Source organism: Dysidea avara, chromosome 13 (assembly GCF_963678975.1).
Source record: "Dysidea avara chromosome 13, odDysAvar1.4, whole genome shotgun sequence".
In the NCBI taxonomy this organism is placed as follows: domain Eukaryota; kingdom Metazoa; phylum Porifera; class Demospongiae; order Dictyoceratida; family Dysideidae; genus Dysidea; species Dysidea avara.
In genome coordinates, this window is record NC_089284.1 from 6,525,707 (window position 1) to 6,545,855 (window position 20,149).

Sequence of the window (20,149 nt, forward strand, 5' to 3'; positions counted from 1 at the left end):
TTCATAAGAAAGGAAGTAAACATCTTGCATGTAATTATAGACCTGTCAGTCTTACATCTACAGTAGTTAAGGTTATGGAATCCATTATTAAAACTAATATACTAGAACATCTGAACTCCAATAACTTGTTGACATCCCACCAGTTTGGCTTTTTAGAGGGCCATTCATGCACTACCCAATTACTTCATGTTATGGATATTTTAACAAAATCACTTGATCGTGGAGTACCTGTTGATGTTATTTACATGGATCTGCAGAAAGCTTTTGATAGTGTGCCACATAAACGTTTATTGTATAAGATTGAACACTATGGAATTACAGGCAACCTTCTTAGATGGATTGATGGATTTCTATCCAATAGGAGACAGCGTTTTGTTTTAAACGGGGAAAAATCATGTTGGCAAGATGTGAAGAGTGGTGTTCCACAAGGATCAATTCTAGGACCTCTTCTCTTCCTTATTTACGTAAATGATATGCCGAAATCCATCTCAAGTCATGTGTTTTTATTTGCAGATGATACCAAGCTTATACGAACCATTTCTACTTTGGCAGACCATGTACAACTCCAAACTGATTTAGATAATCTAGCCAAATGGTGTGATGTGTGGCAACTGAAGTTCAATGTTACTAAATGTAAAGTGATTCACTTTGGTCGAGCCACACACAGCTTTGGAGGCTACTATCTTAATGGTGTCTCATCGGACTCAGTTAATTGTCATAAGGACTTGGGTATTATATTTGATGCGAATTTAAAGTTCCACCAACACGCTTCTGAAGTAGCTATGAAAGCGAACAGGGTATTGGCTTGTATGAAAAGAAGCTTTATCGATTTGAATGAATTTGTACTATCACGGTTGTATAAATCAATGGTTCGACCAATATTAGAATACGGAAATGTAATTTGGGGACCCCATTATGTATTAGATCAACGTAAACTTGAGGGTGTGCAACGGCGTGCTACAAAACTAGTACCATCTTTAAGAGACAAGTCTTACATAGATCGACTGACATCAATGAATTTACCATCTCTTTTGTACAGACACAGACGTGGTGACTTAATATTTCTTTTCAAGATGTTGAACGATTACTTCAATCTGGATCACTCCAACTTTTTTACTTTCTCCCACAATACACAAACTAGAGGTCATGCATATAAATTACTTAAGCCCCCTGCCCACCTTTCATGTCGGGTCAGCTATTTTGGTACTAGAGTAATTAATGATTGGAACAATCTTACGAGTGATATTGTAGGAAATTCTTTATTAAATAATTTTAAATCAGCTGTAGATAATTACTTTTATGACTATAGATTTATGTTAATGTAATAATTATATTCATAGTTAATTTTTGTTCATTGCATCTAATTTATGTATGTATATGTATGTAATTGAATGGGTGTACAGGCTTCTAAGCCTCAACCCAAATCACATCATAATCATAATCATAAATCTTTGTAAATTCCAGCAGAGCTGCCTGCCCAGTAATAATAAATAAATAAATAGGTTCTATCTTAGCTTGTCAGCTACATTGCTAGCTACATTGCTAGCTAGATTATCATATCCATATGCATACAAATTGTAAACAACACATCAACTCTGATTTAGCTACGTATACGTATGTGCATATCTGAAGTCAGTGTAGCTAGGCAGGGGCGAATCTAGGATTTATAAAAGGGGGGGCTAACTCAAGGTACTAATCTCTTGGGTAGAGGTGTGCGAAGCATGCTGGAACTAGGGGGCTCTGAGGCCTCCAGGAAATTTTTGAAAAATAGACACTAAAATACTGCAATTTGGAGACATTTCCACATAAAATTAATAGGCCTGTAGATATTTTATATACTGCCTTTAGATTATAGGTATAGCTCTCTGAAGCATTTTGCTAATGGAAAAGTTTGGGTAGGTATAGACAACCAAGTACATGATGCACCCCTCACACAATTGCACAACACTGAATAGGTGCATGTTAGAATAATAACGTTGAAAGTGGAAATTTTTGAAATTTGAACAATACAAGATTGAATCTGAGAGCATTTTCAATGGAAATTGTGCACCTGAATTAAGTATTGCCATACATATTAACTACACAAGTAGATGAATGAATCCCTTTAAACAGACCAATTCACTTCATTGTATGTATAGGTGCAGGCAGATTTGCAAAAATTCTATAACAGAACCAGCTACATGTTTCCAGTGAATGTTCTATTAGAGTAGTTAGCTGACTGCTCTATTAGAATATCTCGATCTTGTACACCTCCAATGCTGATCCGGGCCCTTGTTGCATAAACTTTAGCATAAATCCACTGATAATACCTTGGAAAGATGTTTATAAGGTGGTTTTATGAGTATTTGTATTATTAGTGATCATATAATTATGCTAAGACAAAATTTCATTATAATACTCAACATATTGATCAAGTAAAGCCTAAATATGAAGGATGGGGCTTCAGCCCCCAAAGCCCCCCCTGCTAGGGGTGTGATAATATAATTTTTAATATCACGATAATGTACCTTATTTACATTTATCATTGTGCGACTTGTCTGCTAACTAAACTAGAAGTTATACCTAAAGCAATTTGTGAGAATTTTCCCTGGCCATTTGTAGTTTATAGTAATATCCGGAATTTATCATTATCATGATAATGGAATTTTCACGATTTCGATTATCACGATAATGAGTTTTCGCGATAATCGATTTATCACGATTATCGTACGGCACTAAGTGTAGCTAGGGTGTAGCTATATATGTGTGCGTGCGTGCGTGCGTGCGTTCGTGCGTGCGTGCGTGCGTGCATGCGCGTATATGTGCCGGATGTATGCGCCGGTGCGTGTGTGTGTGTGTTTGCGTGTGTGTGTGTGTGCGTGTGTGTGTGTGCGTGTGTGTGTGCGTGTGTGTGTGCGTGTGTGTGTGCGTGTGTGTGTGCGTGTGTGTGTGCGTGTGTGTGTGCGTGTGTGTGTGCGTGTGTGTGTGCGTGTGTGTGTGCGTGTGTGTGTGCGTGTGTGTGTGCCGGTGTGTGTGTGTGTGTGTGTTTGCGTGTGTGTGTGCGTGCGTGTGTGTGTGTGCGTGTGTGTGTGTGTGTGTGTGTGTGTGTGTGTGTGTGTGTGTGTGTGTGTGTGTGTGTGTGTGTGTGTGTGTGTGTGTGTGTGCCGGTGTGTGTGTGTGTGTGTGTGTGTGTGTGCATGTGCTGTACAGTCTGTGCAGTATACATATGTATGTGTTTTTACAATAAAGGTGGTGTTTATGACCTTCACTACATGCACTTCAAAGGGAATTTGTAACCCGGTCTGTGAAAAGGGGTCTTTTTATCCTTTCCAAATTGTCAAGTTGATCATGACTGCATGATCATAACTTCTCATGTTTTCAACCTATCAGCTTCATATCACACCAAGCCATAGTGCTATGTTAGGGATATAAGGGGACTAAATTTCAGAGTGATACCACTTCACAAGTCAAGTTGCAGCCTTGCAGGTTGCCAAGTATGTGCAATTGAAAAGGCTATAAGACCCCTATTCGCAGACCAGGTCACATTTGCTTGCTGCACCATGGGACGTTCATTTGTTGGTAGGATGTATCAGTGATGCTAGAACGTGTGGTGAGTAAAACATCTAAACGACACCCTGACTTTTCTCCATTGACTGTAAATTAAACTTCTTAGTGAGTGAGTTGCAAAGATTAGCCAGTCTGGCAAGATCAATGGATCCCCTGTTTTGGCATTGTAAGTCAGTAATGAAGAATTGCTTCAGTGTTGCTGGTCTAGGTTTACCTAGGTCACTTCATGTTCTTGAAGGTTTACATTCTCAGGTGGGTGCCATTGGAAATGGGGGGGGGGGGGGGGGTGTATTATATCTCCTGCAGGTTAGTGAGGCTACTAATCCTACCTCAAGAATACTTTCTTGCACACACACACACTTGAGTAGCTCACAGGTCTGGTTCACTGACATGGGTAGGTGCGGCCGTGCTAGCAGTAGACGAAGACTGCTGTGTGCATGTCTATATATATGTGTGTACACAATCTACATAGATTTATTTGCACAAATGGGGTGTTGCATGGGGCCCTATATATGTCAGCTATGAAATAACAATTGTCCTGGCACACATCAAATGTATATTTAACTTCAAATTACATGCAGAGGATTCACCAACACCAAAATCATTAACTAATTGTTAAAGAAACACAATATAGCTATTATTATGTCTGGTTTTAGTTAACAATTAACCTACACCATTGTGACTTATCTTATATGATTTATGATATAAGCCACCATCACAATAAGAACAGAAACTATAAACAGTAGCTAACAATGGCCCACATGAATGGGTGATCGCATAGGATGGAAACACAATAATGCACAAGTGCATGCAATTCCTCAATTCCATGCACAGCATAATTTATACACAAATACTGACTCTATTTATTCCGTCTATGTTTTGGTGTTGGAACTAATAGTTCAAAAATTTTACGTCTACTCGAACAAAACAGACCACAGGCACCAATAGCGAATACCATTGGAGTCATTTATAGAATCTGTTTGGTCTCATTGTAGGGAGTTTTTGAAATAGCTGTTTCAATACTGACTAAAGACGGGTTAGTATAAGTAGTATTGGAACACTATTTGTTGCTGTGATGTCTGCCTATACTGTCACATGTACAGTCATGTCAAGTGGATCATATGCTATTGATATACATGAAACTATGGCATGTGAATATATGATCAATGTTGTAAGCATCGATATCGATACAGTTGAAACAGGCAGCACAATGTATGATGACATGATACAAAATAGTCAACCAGGTGATAAGGTTACAGTCATATTGACAAACAAGTCAATTAATACTTCCTCACTATTGATTACTTATATTCAGAGAATTTCCCCCTTGACTTGATATTTGATTACTACACATATTCTTACAATTAGTAACCATGACTGGTTAGTACAGGCATAAAATATGTATTAGCAATTAGTGATGCACTGATAAGAGATTTTGCTGATTATCTGATATTGAAATTCACATCATGGCCAATACCAATAACCGATTGATGTATATGTTTACCAATGTTCTACAAGTATTTGTAAGATTGTCATTTAACCTTATTGTTATGAAAACAAAAACATCAGGGTCAGTAAAATTAATTGGCTAAACAATCTGCTAATAATTACAGATACCGTCATAGCTGAAATCTGGCCAATAAATTGATTTCCGATTATTTATCGATTAATCAGTGCATCACTATTAGCAACAGATGTTGTCATGCAACAACATGTATTGCTGACAGATCTATATAGAACGGCTGTAAATACATGTGTGTGATGTTTGTGTTCAAAGTAAATCCTGCCATTTGCTACCGTGCAGAGTTCATATATAGGGTATCACTAAATAGGATACATTCTAGATCCTCTGGAACCTAGGAAATAATTTCAATGTTGTTAACTGGTTGTGTTTTGGACTCAGCAACTGATCTGTTGATACTTCATAGAGTCTATGTAAACATTAAGACTCCATGAAGTATCAAACAATTATATAGCCCGTGCAGTGTCAGTTGCTTAGTCCACATAAACACAACCAGTTCATAAAATTGAAAACTCCTATCTGTGTATTTATCTTAGCATTCAGTTCTCCCACCATTGCCAAATCAAAAGATCCAGTAAACTATACGTATGTCCCAGTTCTGTAGATGTTGTAATCTATCTACTAGGTTCTGTGTGAGTGGTGGTCCCCACACAGGGAGTGCATAGTCTAGATGTGATATCACAAGAGAGTCAAATGTACACCATCAAATTCATTAAAACTTCTCTTGTCTATAGCTATATCCTGAATTGATGCATATAGACATAATAGTAATCCAATGACTACTAATTTAGAAATTTACATTAAACAATTTTGACTTCTTTTCATACTGCTTTTACTTGCTGAAATTTACACATTTTCATTTTTTTTACTTGCTTCATTTATTATACTTCTTGTTAGCACTACGTTTTAATTTCTGTCATATGGTACAGCAATAATGCTATAGTGATGTGAAGGGGGTTTAGGCTTTCCTGCCCAAAAACCAACATTACTATTCCTTCACACTAGTTTGGCAGCAGTAACGATAAAGCATAATTAAACCCTAAAATACCTTCACAAACCCTTCCAACAACTATGAATTTTAAAAAAAATGCATTCAATTGCCAGCGAAGTACAACTAAAATACGGTTCAGTACACACCTTCTCATTGTGGATGTTGCACTGGCTTCTCAGTTGATCATGTTCTTTCATGTCTGAAAGAGAATTTCCAGCAATATGCTACAATGAGGTATGATACCTCAGCGCTGAGCTATACTGACTGAAGTGTGCCCATTATGTGAAAGTTGAACCTGACTTATAGTCACTAAATGATGAAACATTTTAACATTAAACTGCTAATGTCAAAGATGGTGCTTGTTTGGATGTCTCCGATTTACCATTAAAAGAAGAAAATATCTACATAATTACAAATATGGACCATAATTTATTGTGTCCACTGTACAGAGCAGGTTCTACTATATAGCAAGTAACAAAATCATTTTACACTGAAACAGCAGAGATTATATGCCTGGCATACAGCTAGTTAGTTTGTGTGACATAAATACAACTACAACAAAGTGGTCAGCTAAACATACACTATAACAGTGTCACATGCATGCAGTATAAAGCTGTGGATGCCTTGCATTAAAATTCAATCATCACCATAGTTCACATGGGTTGTCAGGTTTGGAGCATCCAAAAGCATCAGAGAATTCCTCACTGTTCTGTAAACTTCCTAGCACTCTACAATGTAATCAATTCACAGTAATGCACTTAATTTAAAATACATACATGCATTCATGTACACACACACACACCCTCATACATATATAGGACACACACAGAGGTACATATACGTGTATTAAAATTATATTTTCAGTTTGCATGGGTGGATTATGGGCTATTGGTAGATAAACAAATAAATGATTTTTTGTGCGTGTGCTTACAATTACATGATTATGGTATAACTTCATGCATTCATTAATCAGGTGTCTTAAGTCTGTGGCATAACTTCATAGTTCTTGACAGTTTTCCTACATATAAACAATATTACTGATTGTTTCTTCTAAAAGTGGTGCATAATAGTTATAACACGATTATATGACTGAATTATAGTGTCTCTCTCCCTTGGGCACACAGTTCCCTCTAACAGTCATATCCATTTAAACCATTTGTATACCTTATAGGTCCAGGACTATGTGGATCAGTCTTTGTGGATCCTTCCAGATACTCAGTTGTAAACAATGAACACCACAACTGTCATGAATCAAGCAATTGAATACATGCATATCTGACTTAATTGATTCTTACTTGACCAAATGACAAGAAGTATAATTGTTGATCAGGTAGTCCAAATGGTAAGGTTTGGTTTGATTTGCTGTTTTGGTAAGCACGATATGCAGTGTGGATACCTCCATTGTCAGCAATATTTTCACCAAGCGTGAGTTGACCATTGATCTAATAATGTATTGCTTGTATGCAACTGACAACACTGTGGTGGTACACACCTTGACCCCTTGTTGTTCATACTGGCTGTACTGGTCCACAAAACATTGAGTGCGTTTCTTAAATTCAGCAATTGATTGATCAGTCCACCATTTAACACGATTGCCATTCTTATCATATTGTTGACCTAGGACACACTCATGTTGTCATACACATATATGCACTAACTGTGTATGCACACCACATTACACTACACACTCAAATGCAAAGCAAAGCTTTTGGCTGCATAATAAGCCATCATGATTACCTAATTGACTAGGCCACCTGTGCATTACTCAAGTGTTTGCAAGTCAGTGCGGCAAATCCTGGGACAGGGCCAGGGCCGCCAACAGGGGGGAAAGCTGGGGAAATTTGTTCTGGGCCTCACTTCGTTGGGGTCCCTGGGCATCAATAATTGAACATTATTAAGACTGAGGAATAGCCACCCCAATACAACAGTCAGGAAAATATTCAGCTATAGTAACTACTCTAGCAAACTGCTAAAATCATTCTCACATTCAATTTCAGCAGAGATAGGGCTTAAAATTTTCCTAGGTGATAAGTATTTGGCAACTCAAGATAGCATGATACAGCAGTCACCCTAATACAACAGTCAAATAAACAATAATAATGATAAACTTCTGAAATCACTCTCATGTTCAATCTCAGATGCCCTCAGGCCCCATTAGGTTAGCATGCTTTGTATGCTAGTATACACTATATCAGTTATAGGAGCCTCACCTTCTTTATTTGCCCCAGGCCCCCTTAATTCTGTCAGTGGCCCTAGACAGGGCTAGTACCCTAAGGGAGGCTGTACCATGCCTAAAAAGTGGTCCATCTTACACTTATTTTGTTTCATTTGGTGTTTGCTCCTTTAACAACAGCACCTGGACATTGCACACACAACATTGCACACACAACATTGCACACACAACATTGCACACACAACATTGCACAACAGTGCACACACACACACACACACACACACACACACACACACACACACACACACACACACACACACACACACACACACACGTACACTCATACACACACTGCACTGCATGTGCAACCTGCATACACTACACAGTGCATAACACAACACAACCATTACACATACTGCACACCTTGGTCATCAAAACCATGTGTTAGTTCATGGCCAATAACTACTCCCATAGCTCCAAACAATATTGACCTAGAGTGTTAAAAAGTCATAACACATACTAAAACATTTCAACACATACGGAGGCCAATCAGCCAAAATAAATGGAGATCGTAATATGCCAGCAAGAAACACTACAGAAAAAAAGAATTCATTCAACAATACAAAAGGGATTTCTTTTATACATACCAAACTGATTGTATTCTGGTGTATAGTAAGCGTTGACTTCAGTTGGAGCAATAGACCACCTATCAAGAACATCATTATTACAATGTAGATATAAAGTCCTTAGTTTACAAAGTCTGTTTATATGCAGACTTATAGCGGGTGATCATATAAAGCATGCAACGAAAAGGAGAATCTACTACATAAATTGCTATCATTTTAACAATCAAAACATTTGATAATGGGTAAAAATCAGCTTTTGTTACAATAGTGCTGAAAATAAATCAAGTGTTTAATCTTTAATACCAAGTATAACTGTTATACTTGGTATGAAGTAATTATAGCAATATGTAGTGAAACATCATCCAACCACACCCAATTCAATACAGTTGAACCACTCTCTTAATAACTCCCCGGATTAAGGACACAATAGAAAAAAACTTTCATCCCAACAGGCCTGGCTTTACCTCTAAAAGAGGAAAACCTGTACATTACAGCAAATACAGGCCTAAAATAAAGTGTCTGTTTATAGAGAAGTTCCACTGTACATAATGAATCGGATGGACTTAATGTTTACTGGGTATTAATTTTGGCACAGGACTATTGTATGACCTCTTAATACTTTACGCTACTGTGCTGCTAAAAACAAACAAAATTGTCGTATATGCACTGCCTGCGGACACAAGAAGAACACATATGCCAAGGTACAATGAAGGTATTGTGAGGCTGGTTTCTGGTCCATATTTTTTGTGAGAAAGTGCTATCCTCCATGACAGTACTATCATACCGTATGATGATCCCAAATTGAACTTAAACTTGTCAACAACAGTGGAACCTCAGTTATCCAAACCCCATGGGATCAGGGATGGTCCATAAGTCTGAAAAATCCATATCTCTGAAACTGTGCATAAATAACCTCAAAATAACATAAAGAACATTAGTAAAAATATCAGTATTATTCAACCACCCTAATAGAACAGCCACCACTCTAATAGAGCGGTAATTTCTGTATTTCTGTTAACCGAGAATCTGAATAAGTGGGGTCCGGATCACTGAGGCTCCACTGTAGTTACCAACCAGTAAATTTTGTAAACAATACTGAACTACTCTCTTTCATCTAAGCATATTCTTATTGCCATTAATGCATCAGTTTAAAGTTCTGTATCATAACTGAGTTACAGTATGTACTATGAGTAATCGTTCGACTACTTGAGATTTGAGTACTAAGGCACCAGCAATTAATGACCTGGTCTATGCTCTGGTCAGTTATGCTCCTGTTTAACTATTATTACACAGCAACTGAACATTATACTGCAGCTATCCTGACCGTTATGCAATCCATCACATACGTCACACTCACAAACTTACTGTGTTTTATCCACTGGTTTTCCATACTGACCTAATGTCAATTTCCATTGAAAGGCATTAACAGAATACCCAATAGTAAAGAAATCAGCAACAGGGTCCCATTTCATCTGTAGTATATTCTTAGACAATTTGCCAATACTTTAAGACTTACATCTGCATAGAATGCATTAAGTGCTGAATAATCCTTAATAAAGTCTGGATAAGCTACCTGTCTTGTGATGGCATTTACCTGCAGTGGATGGGAATGTTTTGGAATGTGAAACAATATGAGAGTGCACTTACCTTATCCATACATTTATTCTTTGTGATATTATCCAACCAGTCCTTTTCCATGATGCGCTTAGTGAAAGCTTTCTCAATAGCATTAGCAGTGTCATTGACCTAGCAGCCAAAAATTACCAAGAGTATGTAGAAGATCTTATTAAATGGTGTCATTGCAAATAGTAATCTAACACTCTAAAGTGAGTTAAATCTACACAATTTTTTTCATTTAAGAAATGTGTTTATTGCATAGTGAATGCAGAATTAGAGAGTATAATTGAAGAGACCAGCAGGTAGCCAGCCCCTTATGAATAAAACATATCAAATCTTCTGGTTATACAGTTATACTGTTTTTATATATCACAACCTTCTTTCTCAAGTCATCAGAAATAAACTCATCCACAAATGGTCTGGCTAAGGCATAAGGCATGGCACCTTCAACATACTCTGCACAGTCTGTACTACGTTCATTGCCAAGTCTGGATGATTTTGGAAACTGAAGTTTGCGGATGAAGTCATAGGTGGCCGATTCTTCATCAACAAACTCAATTGCATTCATTACAATATGCCATTTAGCATAATTTTTGACTGTCCTACAAAATAATAATAAACCAGCACATAAGGTAACCGTAAAACTACTAAAATTACAATTACAACAAGGAAAGCAAAATATCTTATAGTTGAAGAATGATAAATGGCACAAATCATTAGAAACACTTTGAAGAATATTGACATCGTGGAAACTGCCTTAGTGGCTACCTGTTTAGCGGGCCACCACTTTAAAGTGGCCAATACCAAAATCTCATGTTTAATGTTGTCTCTACTCATTAAAGTGCCAGGCCCAAAAGGCGAATGACTTAGTCAGATATTTTGCACATACACGTACATACATACTTATTGTCAGCATCATCCAGGAGGACACTGAGATTGTAAAAGTAGTCAACTGTTTCTACAATGACAAGATCGTCTTTTGTAAACTTATGATGTTGTTCTTTGCCAAAGGTAGCATTAAAAATTCCATTAAAGTAATTGACCCAGTCAATCTGAAGGTTGAACAACAAGCTAAAGTTGTAAATCCATTTCACACAATTCTTACTTGAGGAATCAAATCAGAGAAATTACCAAGTGACATGGGATTGTATAACACTGAAACATTACGGAGTTCTGTGTCTGTTAGGAAACTCTGCAATGATACATAACACTAAGTCAACTATGATGGGTAACTACTTACAAAGGATAACTCTCGTTCAAATTCAGCAATTTGAACAGCAAGTTCATGTGGATCTCCATTAACAACATCTTTAAGCATTTCTTCAATGTCATCTATTAAATCCATGAATGCCTACATGAACCAGAGATAGCATAGGGCAATGATAACATTTTATTGAATAATAGCCACCTAGCCATCCCCAACTATATATCAATAAAAAAAGTGGCAATTCTGTTTTAATTTCAAATATTCTATCTGTTTTACATCACAAACAAAGAACAGTACAAGAAGTAGGCCTGCTCAAATATGCCAGCATAATAAAAAGCATAATAGGCTGTAGTGGTATGCCAGCGTAATGCAAGCATATTAGGTGAACATTTGAAACTAGGGAGTTTAATTCCATTAAAAAAAAATAGATTGATACTCCCTAATACAGCAGTCAGTGGAAACTCAATTGCATTGTACATAGCCCCTTAGACTGATACTCTCTAATAGAACAGTCACCTTGTAGTGAAATACTCTACATAATAGAGCATTTACTGATCAAAATGTTCCTAGGTAATTGTAATGTTGCTAACTTAGGAATATACTGAAGAACATAATAGGTGAAAAATTTGGGAAATTCCTGAAAGTGTTTTGGGCAAAATTTTGAGCATATTTGACTCAGGCCTAACAAGAAGCACCTCTGCCAATCAATCCAGTTATGCTTTGAAATTAAAGCACTAAAGCATAACTACCACGTACATGTTTTACTATCACGTATAACTACCGTGCATAACTACCACGTATATGCACCGTTTTCTTTCTCCACTACCACGTATATGTTGATTTGCATTACCACAAATCAACATATACGTGGTAGTGGAGAAAGAAACAAGACAACACAAACGGAAACAAAGGTAAGTCCATGATGCATACATTGTAACTGCTGTGGTTGGTGAAGTGATGTTGGAGAGTAAAGATATCAAGTCTGTAGCTTTAACCATAGTCAATTGGCTGGAGGCATCAGTTAGTCAGGGAGTCAGTCAGTTGGTAGAAAATTTAAATTTCATAGAAACCTGTTCGAAGGGTTTGTGATCCCTCTGAATAATTTATGGGGTTGGCTATGCCTAACCATTACTGCCAAGCTGTCATGAATGAAAGGTAAAGCTGGGATTTGGGTTGGGTACGAAAGCCCAAACCCCCATGATCCCTACTGTATGATATATAGCTGCATAATTCCATGGCAAATGACTCTATATAGACAATTAAAATTATCTTAAAAATAATACTCACTCTTCCTTGAAAATAAAATATATACTTATGCAAATACACACAATTACAGAATGATTTCTTACATCACCAGACTTGTTTCTGTATGGTTCAGGTATCCCAAGAGTTAGACCAGACTGGCCAATCTATATAATGCAATATACACACATCTTCAAAAAGTACAAAGTCACCTACTATGCAGTAAATTGATACTTATTGGCTTTTCATCCTATACCATTAGCTGAAATGAGCAACTTTTGAATTTTTTCTGCACTCTTCATGTTTTAGTAACATGTTTCTGACTCCTATATATTCACAAGCTTTAAGCCTTCTCACAGGGATAGCATTCACAGAAGTTGGAAACTAGGCTTACAAAGTTGCAATCTGAGTCATGTGAGCTATAGCCATGCGAGCTATAGTTAATTATCTATGGCTATAAAGATTAACTTTAAGTGGCCTAATTAGGGAAGTGTATATTTATGTATTTACTTACAAAAAGCGTGCTCACCTTAATAACGGCAAGTGAGGAATTGAAGTCATCTGGCTCAATGTCAAAAGAAAAGAAGGCATCACTTCCATAATAGTGTTCCACAATTATGTTAGAGTCGATGGACCAATTCTCTTTCTCTGTGACATTAGTTTCATCCCATCCGCCAGTAAGGGTCAGATAGTGCTCCAACGCTTTAGGTGCTTCCTTTTCAATTGTATCAACATCTGTGCATGCAACAAACATTTGATGAATCTTCTTTAAGACTTCAGGAGCATTGCCAGCAGGTTTCTTAGAGAGATAACCAATGATATGATTGTAGTTGTCTTGTGCTAGTTGTTCAAATGTACCCCAACGGCCTAGTCCTTCTGGAATACTGTTCTTCTCCTCCCATCCACCACAGCTATATTCATAAAAGTTTTCACAAGGGTTAGCAGATTTGTTCATATAGCTGGACAAGCGAGCTGAAGCTTGTATGCAATCCTCAGTTAAACATAATGTTGAGTTTATGGACTCGGATTCAGTCAAGTTGAGAAGTGGATATCGGTAAACTATTTCAGTCTTAGTATCAGCTTTGTAATACAGGATTGCCAGCACCACACTGACGATCATGAAGACAAACATCAAGACCGTGATAGTAGCACAAATCCAAGTCTTGATTCTGCTTTGGGGAGTAGACTCTTGATCATAACTTTGAATCCCAGTCTCCATCAGAGGCTTGCTTTCACTTCGATCTTTGCTCGACATTGTAAATATCTAATGTACAGAGACAAATTAGCTACAAGTATGTTATTCAACAAGCTCCTTATTCAAGCAGCAAAGTTACATGTAGCTCTTTACAATGTATGGAATTTTATAAGGTGCATAGTGATCACAATATAATGCTGATCAACTAGCACGCAAACTTAATCTCTGCATTATACCAGCTTCAAAATGGATTAACTCTGTGCATTAGTTGATCTCCATTTAATTGTAATGATCCCGACTAGCTAACAATTTCCTAATTTTCTTATAGTTGCTGTAAACTTCATGAAGTACCCCACGAATATTGTCTGCAGACAAGCATAATCCAATAGTGGATAACACTGTGTGCTTGCTGTTAGCACTTTGATCCAACATGTGTATACTGTACATGTATCATGATGGGCTTACTTTGTCCATTTTTTGCTCCTAGTGCAATGGTGTTGATAGTTGGTCGTCAGTCAGTCAGTCAGTAGAAATGACTAACCTTAGCCCTAGCCCTTTGCAAGTACCGATGTTTACATTACTATAATAATTGTGTGATAAATTAAACTGTTTATTTCACGAACAATTGTTCCTCCTGTTTTGTGGTAAAAATCTAGTACAGAGCAGTTAGAAATAACTATCCATATAAAAACATGTAGCTGTGAAAAAAGGTGTCAAGATCTATATTTTCTAGTACCCCGTTAGTGTTTTAAGCAAATGGGTAGCTAGCCAAATAGTACAAAACTCTACTACAGGATATTAACATTTGATTAGCAAGTGGACATGCTTCCACGTAGGCAATCTCAATAAGTGGGTGTGGGGTTGGGTCACCTAGGTAACACTTTGATCTGACCTGCTTTATAGAATATCTGGATCTGATGATGTGGAAGTGTACTAATGTGTCATAGTCTATTCCTACTGCAGCCATAGATTAGTACTAGAATACATAATGGATTGGAAACGCAATACATTTTACGGTTACGGGCTCGGCACGGTCACATGGTTTATGGCAACGTTACCAAGTGTACAAACTGCAGTTGTTCTTAACACTGAGACTACTATTACAGGTTTTATAAAATGTTAAATCATTGCTAAAGGAGTCAGCTATTTATTGGTTTGTGACTGAAGGTTAGTCATTTCGTACAACCGAAGGTGTGAAGGAAGGAACGCGAAATTTGTGTTCAAAAACTAGTGTGGGGGTTTTAGTACATAGGGCATATTACATACGAAGTTTTAGAAGTGCTGAACAGTTTCGCCACATAGTAATGAGTGCAAAATAATTACTTTTAGCACTGTACAGCAGTTACTTTCCGTAAGCAAAGCGAAAGAATGGCTACATGACGGTAGTGGCTGTGGGGGTTTTCCTGGCTTTGTGAAAACAAGTCTAGCGATACATGCTATACTAAAGAGAAATTCATACCTTCGAAGTGCTAAAAAAGTATAAACAAATTGAACAAGACACATGTTTTCAAGAAAACTCTGGGTGAATTCGACAAAAATGTATTGTGCCTATTGAAAATGCTGCTGTGCCCCATAAATGTCATCACGTGACCGTACCGAGCCCGTAACCGTAAAATGTATTGCATTTCCAATCCATTATGTATTCTAGTATCTATGCTGCAGCCTAAGTTACAGTATGTAAAGCCACACTCATTTATTAGTAAATATATTGCGGTCTGTAGATATGCACAAATATACATGTCTGTTGCTCTCTGTTGGAATCATGCCCACCAATCTATTGTTATCGTACGAGTTACAGTCCAGCCTACAGTGCAACACCACATCCATCATCAGAGGCCATGACAGAAGATATCAGATACCACTTCAAGAATAAATGTTCATAAATTTAGTTTCTTACTGGCCACCATTAGATTATGGAACAACCTGCTTGATCAAATTGTTAAATTAATTTGACTTGTGCCCTGGTAAATGCTTTTTACCATCAGTGTTGAATAACTACAAAACATTAATGATTGTAAAGAATACTTACGCTACACTGATCCACGTCAAATCTAGCTTTTCTTTCCAGAGGAGAAACGGCAATCTTGAATTGGTTTCGATTGTGGTATTCCCAATGTAAGGCACTTAATAGAAATATCACGTGACTACCAACTACAGCATCGTGACAATGACTGAATGAATGTTTCATAGTGTGGTGAATAGTGCTCATTCAAGATTAAGTCAATTTCAAAATTCGGATGTGAACAGACACGAGCAAGTTTTGAGACATGCACCCCGTATGGCTGTGTGATTCCTTGGTAGATGATAGCTAGCTACTGACTAGTCCAAAGGTATGGAGTACCTGTTTAGTCAATGTTTTCATTTATTCTATTTGTAGGTTGACTACTTTAGTCCACAGTTATCACGTGATCGTACAAGCGCCTGGTTTATTTATTTAATATTACTGGGCGATGTGCCTGGTGCTTTAAATCTAAGTCTCGAGCATTATGCATTGCTGTATTGTGTGTGTGAAGAAGACGATAGTAGTCAACGTTTGTGTCTAGTGATATTAGCTATTTTGCATGCAGTTATCGTAGGTATAGCACATAGATAGTGATGCATAACACATTTAAGATGTTATATTGATGTCCATATGAAGATGGGCATGTGTATGTGGCTGGCTTGCCCACCCAGTGCCCTAGTGAAGTAAGAAGTCTAGATACGCCACTGCATCCCATTGCTATATCCACCATGAAACTGGAGGCTCGATTTTGTCTTCACAGAAATATTGTTTTTAGTATCTCACAAGATGTAAAATCTTATTTTTTAAATTTCGTGCTCACACAAAGAACTAGTACTTAGTCAGTTCATATCCAGAGTTGTTGTAGTTAAAAGTACGCACACTAATAAGCAAATGATTTGCTGGGTGCCCAGCACAGGGTTGCTTTCTTTGAAAAAACAGACAATGAAATACAAACTTTTGATTTCAAACTATACCCTACCACCCAGGGCAAGAGAAACCAACTCTTCCTCATAGTGGTTGGATGCATAGCCTGTCTATGCTGTTAATCTGGAAAATATCTGAGGCTTCTCCCATCCGAGTGACAAGTGTCAAAAATTTCTGCAGCATTAAAGAATTATATTGTGCTTTCTAGCCATTCCAGTGCTTCTGCAGCCACAACAGTGGTCAATTATTGACTAGAACTATGGTAAAAGATGTCCCTGGACATTTGGTACTGGTGGTTGTCAATTATTATTTCATCCACAGCTTCTACGTGTCATTATAAGCTCTGCGCCACAGGAGGCAGCTAAACCATCCAATTTGACTTCACTTCTCATGCTCCACAGCAGCTTTAAATCTTTACTACATCACCCTATATCACCACTATGTTGCAAAGTATCCCAAAAAAGCACAAAATCATTTTCGATTCAAGCTGGGTGGAACTCCTGTGAGCTGATGCATCATATGAAATCACAGAAACACCAACTACTGCTACTACTACCAAACATTTTTTATCATCTTTATCATCATTGATCTAAACAAAATTAGGTGACCAGTGTGGCATCAGAAGTACTGGAAAGGACTTTTGCACCATTGAGAGAATCCCATGGAATGACGCACAAAATGGTGAGAAGTCTCAGATCCACAGCATGTATCCAACCTTATCATATCACTATGATGGAGAGTTGGCTTTTCTAGTCTTGACTGGTAAGGCACCTTGAATTTGAAATTCCATGTTTTATTTTCTGATTTTTAAAAGAAATCAACTGTGCCAGGAACCCAGTGAATCTTCTGCTTATTACTGTACGTACTTTTTAACTACAATAACTCTAGATATGTGGCAAGTTTTATCCGGTCCTTAGCATGAAATTTAAAAAATAATTTTGCATCTTGCAAGATACTAAAATTGATATTTCTGCGAAAACAACAATCGTGCCTTCGGTCTCATGGTAGATCTAGCAATGAACATCCCACAATGGTGAGGGATCAATTTGTAAAGTTGATTTTTTGGATTGCGGACTCTAAGTTAACAGGTATTACTAGTAAGTTCTTGACAACATTTGAAAAAAGTAAGTCCAGCAAATCGTTCTTCTGTAGGACATTATCTATGGTTGAAGTTTGTAGGTACTGTATAACCTGACGAGGAGCAGATTTTTTTGAGATTGAGCAATGTTACCTAATTAAAATTTTCACAGATTTGCAAAATGTATTAGACTATATGGAGGCCTAATATTTCAAGGACAAAATTTTCACTGGTAACCCCAAAAAATGCAAAATCAGCAAAAAATCCCCCAAACGTTTAGGCTATACAGTATGCATGAAGCCACACCCCACTCATTTTGCTTTCTGTAAATTTACGTGGAACTACACCCACTGGCCAATTGTTAATCATAAACCTATAAATTCTGTTTCCTGTCCACCACCTGCATCCAGGATACTGTCATCTCTATTATTTTCTGGCTATTCTTGCATTCTGTGCAGGCTTGGTAAAAGCCATCTTGTAGCTAACAGTGTCAGCTCACATGTCAGCAGTGCTATCAAGTTGGTACAAATTCACGCATATCAAGAAGTTGCGGACATTTGCTATACTTTTGTTCAAAGTAAAAATGCCAGCTGGACAGGCATGTCCAATACATTTCGATTGTAAATCCATTAAAAACAAAAGTAATTATCATGTACCACCTACCTCGAGTCTGTTTATAATAACTTTCTGAATTTGATACGTGTAGAGCAACTCTGCAAGTACAATGATGCCAAAAGAAGTCCAATTCACAGAAATTTAGGCTTGTCAAAATGGCCTAAACTGAGCAAATTTCCCCATACATTTTGTATTGGACATTTCAGGGCATGTAATAAAAGGCATAATAACCCATGACACGTGATAGATACCTCAGATTCCGAACCAGATTTGGAAAGAGCAGTGAATAGTGATTAAGATGAGCTATAGCAGAAGGAAATCAGAGGAAATTTAAGGACAGGTTGAAAATCACTTACTTTTTCTATGGCGAATTGAATGGCAGATAGTTATTTGGAAAGGAAAGCTCTGAGCTATTTCGATGTCTTGACAGCCATTAACCTTCACTACATTAGTGTTACAATGAAACAAAAGCACTGTGAATTAGTTCTGCAGGTTAGTTTGTGAAAATTACAGTGTTCCGTGATTAAGCACAATAATGTCCATACCATGTAGCCGGCAAACTTCTTCATAATATGTTTGTCACTTTTTTTGGTTATTTTAAAAGGAAGGTAGCTAGCTACAAGCTTAAGCATGCTTTTAATGGCTGTGACAGGCAAATAATGGCTTGAAAAGCTGGCAATCTTATAATGGAGTAATGGAAATGAACCGCATGCAAATATGCTGGACCAGTGGAAACAGACAATTTATTTGGAGTGGCAAGCTAGCTACCAGTTTAGTCAGCCTGCAGAAACAGGGTTGAAACCCATGCATTGATTAAACCGAGGCATGCACCAGAGCTACATTTGGTGCTCTGCTAGAATTTCAGTACTTTTGGTGCTCTGCTAGAATTTCAGTACACACAAATCATAAAATCATTTGAAAGGTGCGGAAACAATCAAAGCCGCAACCCCGCCTACAAGTGTTGGTTATTATTATCTCAAAAATCACTCTTAAGAAGTTTTTCCTTCTTCTTCATCTTACAAAAGCATAGCTGTAGATATGCAGCTCGAATGTCTCGGACTCTTGGTCAGAAGTTTGCATCACACGAGCGCGCCGGCCAGAGTCGTGGCTGACTACCAAGTTTGCACATACAAGCACAAAAACAAGCAACAAGTGTGATGGCTTACGTACCTTGTCCACAAAACTACTCTGTGATCAAATAGTTTATCGAGAAGCCACCGCTAGTACTGCGCCTTGCACTAACGTGCCAGTTTCAACACTCACGTGATTCAATCACCCACGCCACAATTGTTCAGAGATAATAATATGGCGCCCATATAACTATCTCTGCAATATCTCTCTGCCACGTAGCTTTGTTTTTTTTCCCTGTTTAATTTTTTTTTTTTAAAGATAAAACAGTACATAATAAACA

General features: G+C 37.5%; 1 protein-coding gene across 1 annotated transcript; it reads right to left on the reverse strand.

Moving 5' to 3' along the window:
- Positions 1 to 6,524: 6,524 nt before the first annotated feature.
- Positions 6,525 to 20,044, reverse strand: LOC136243287 (endothelin-converting enzyme 1-like). The gene is made up of 17 exons (XM_066034809.1): positions 19,909 to 20,044; positions 13,454 to 14,188; positions 13,032 to 13,091; positions 11,716 to 11,826; positions 11,581 to 11,667; positions 11,379 to 11,527; positions 10,852 to 11,077; positions 10,506 to 10,604; positions 10,375 to 10,452; positions 10,224 to 10,330; positions 8,880 to 8,938; positions 8,773 to 8,824; positions 8,656 to 8,723; positions 7,552 to 7,676; positions 7,355 to 7,501; positions 7,224 to 7,300; positions 6,525 to 6,787 (listed from the first exon to the last, which is right to left on the reverse strand). The coding sequence occupies exons 2-17, from the start codon at positions 14,177 to 14,179 to the stop codon at positions 6,703 to 6,705; spliced, it is 2,256 nt and encodes a 751-aa protein (XP_065890881.1). The 5' UTR covers positions 14,180 to 14,188; positions 19,909 to 20,044; the 3' UTR covers positions 6,525 to 6,702.
- Positions 20,045 to 20,149: the final 105 nt, after the last annotated feature.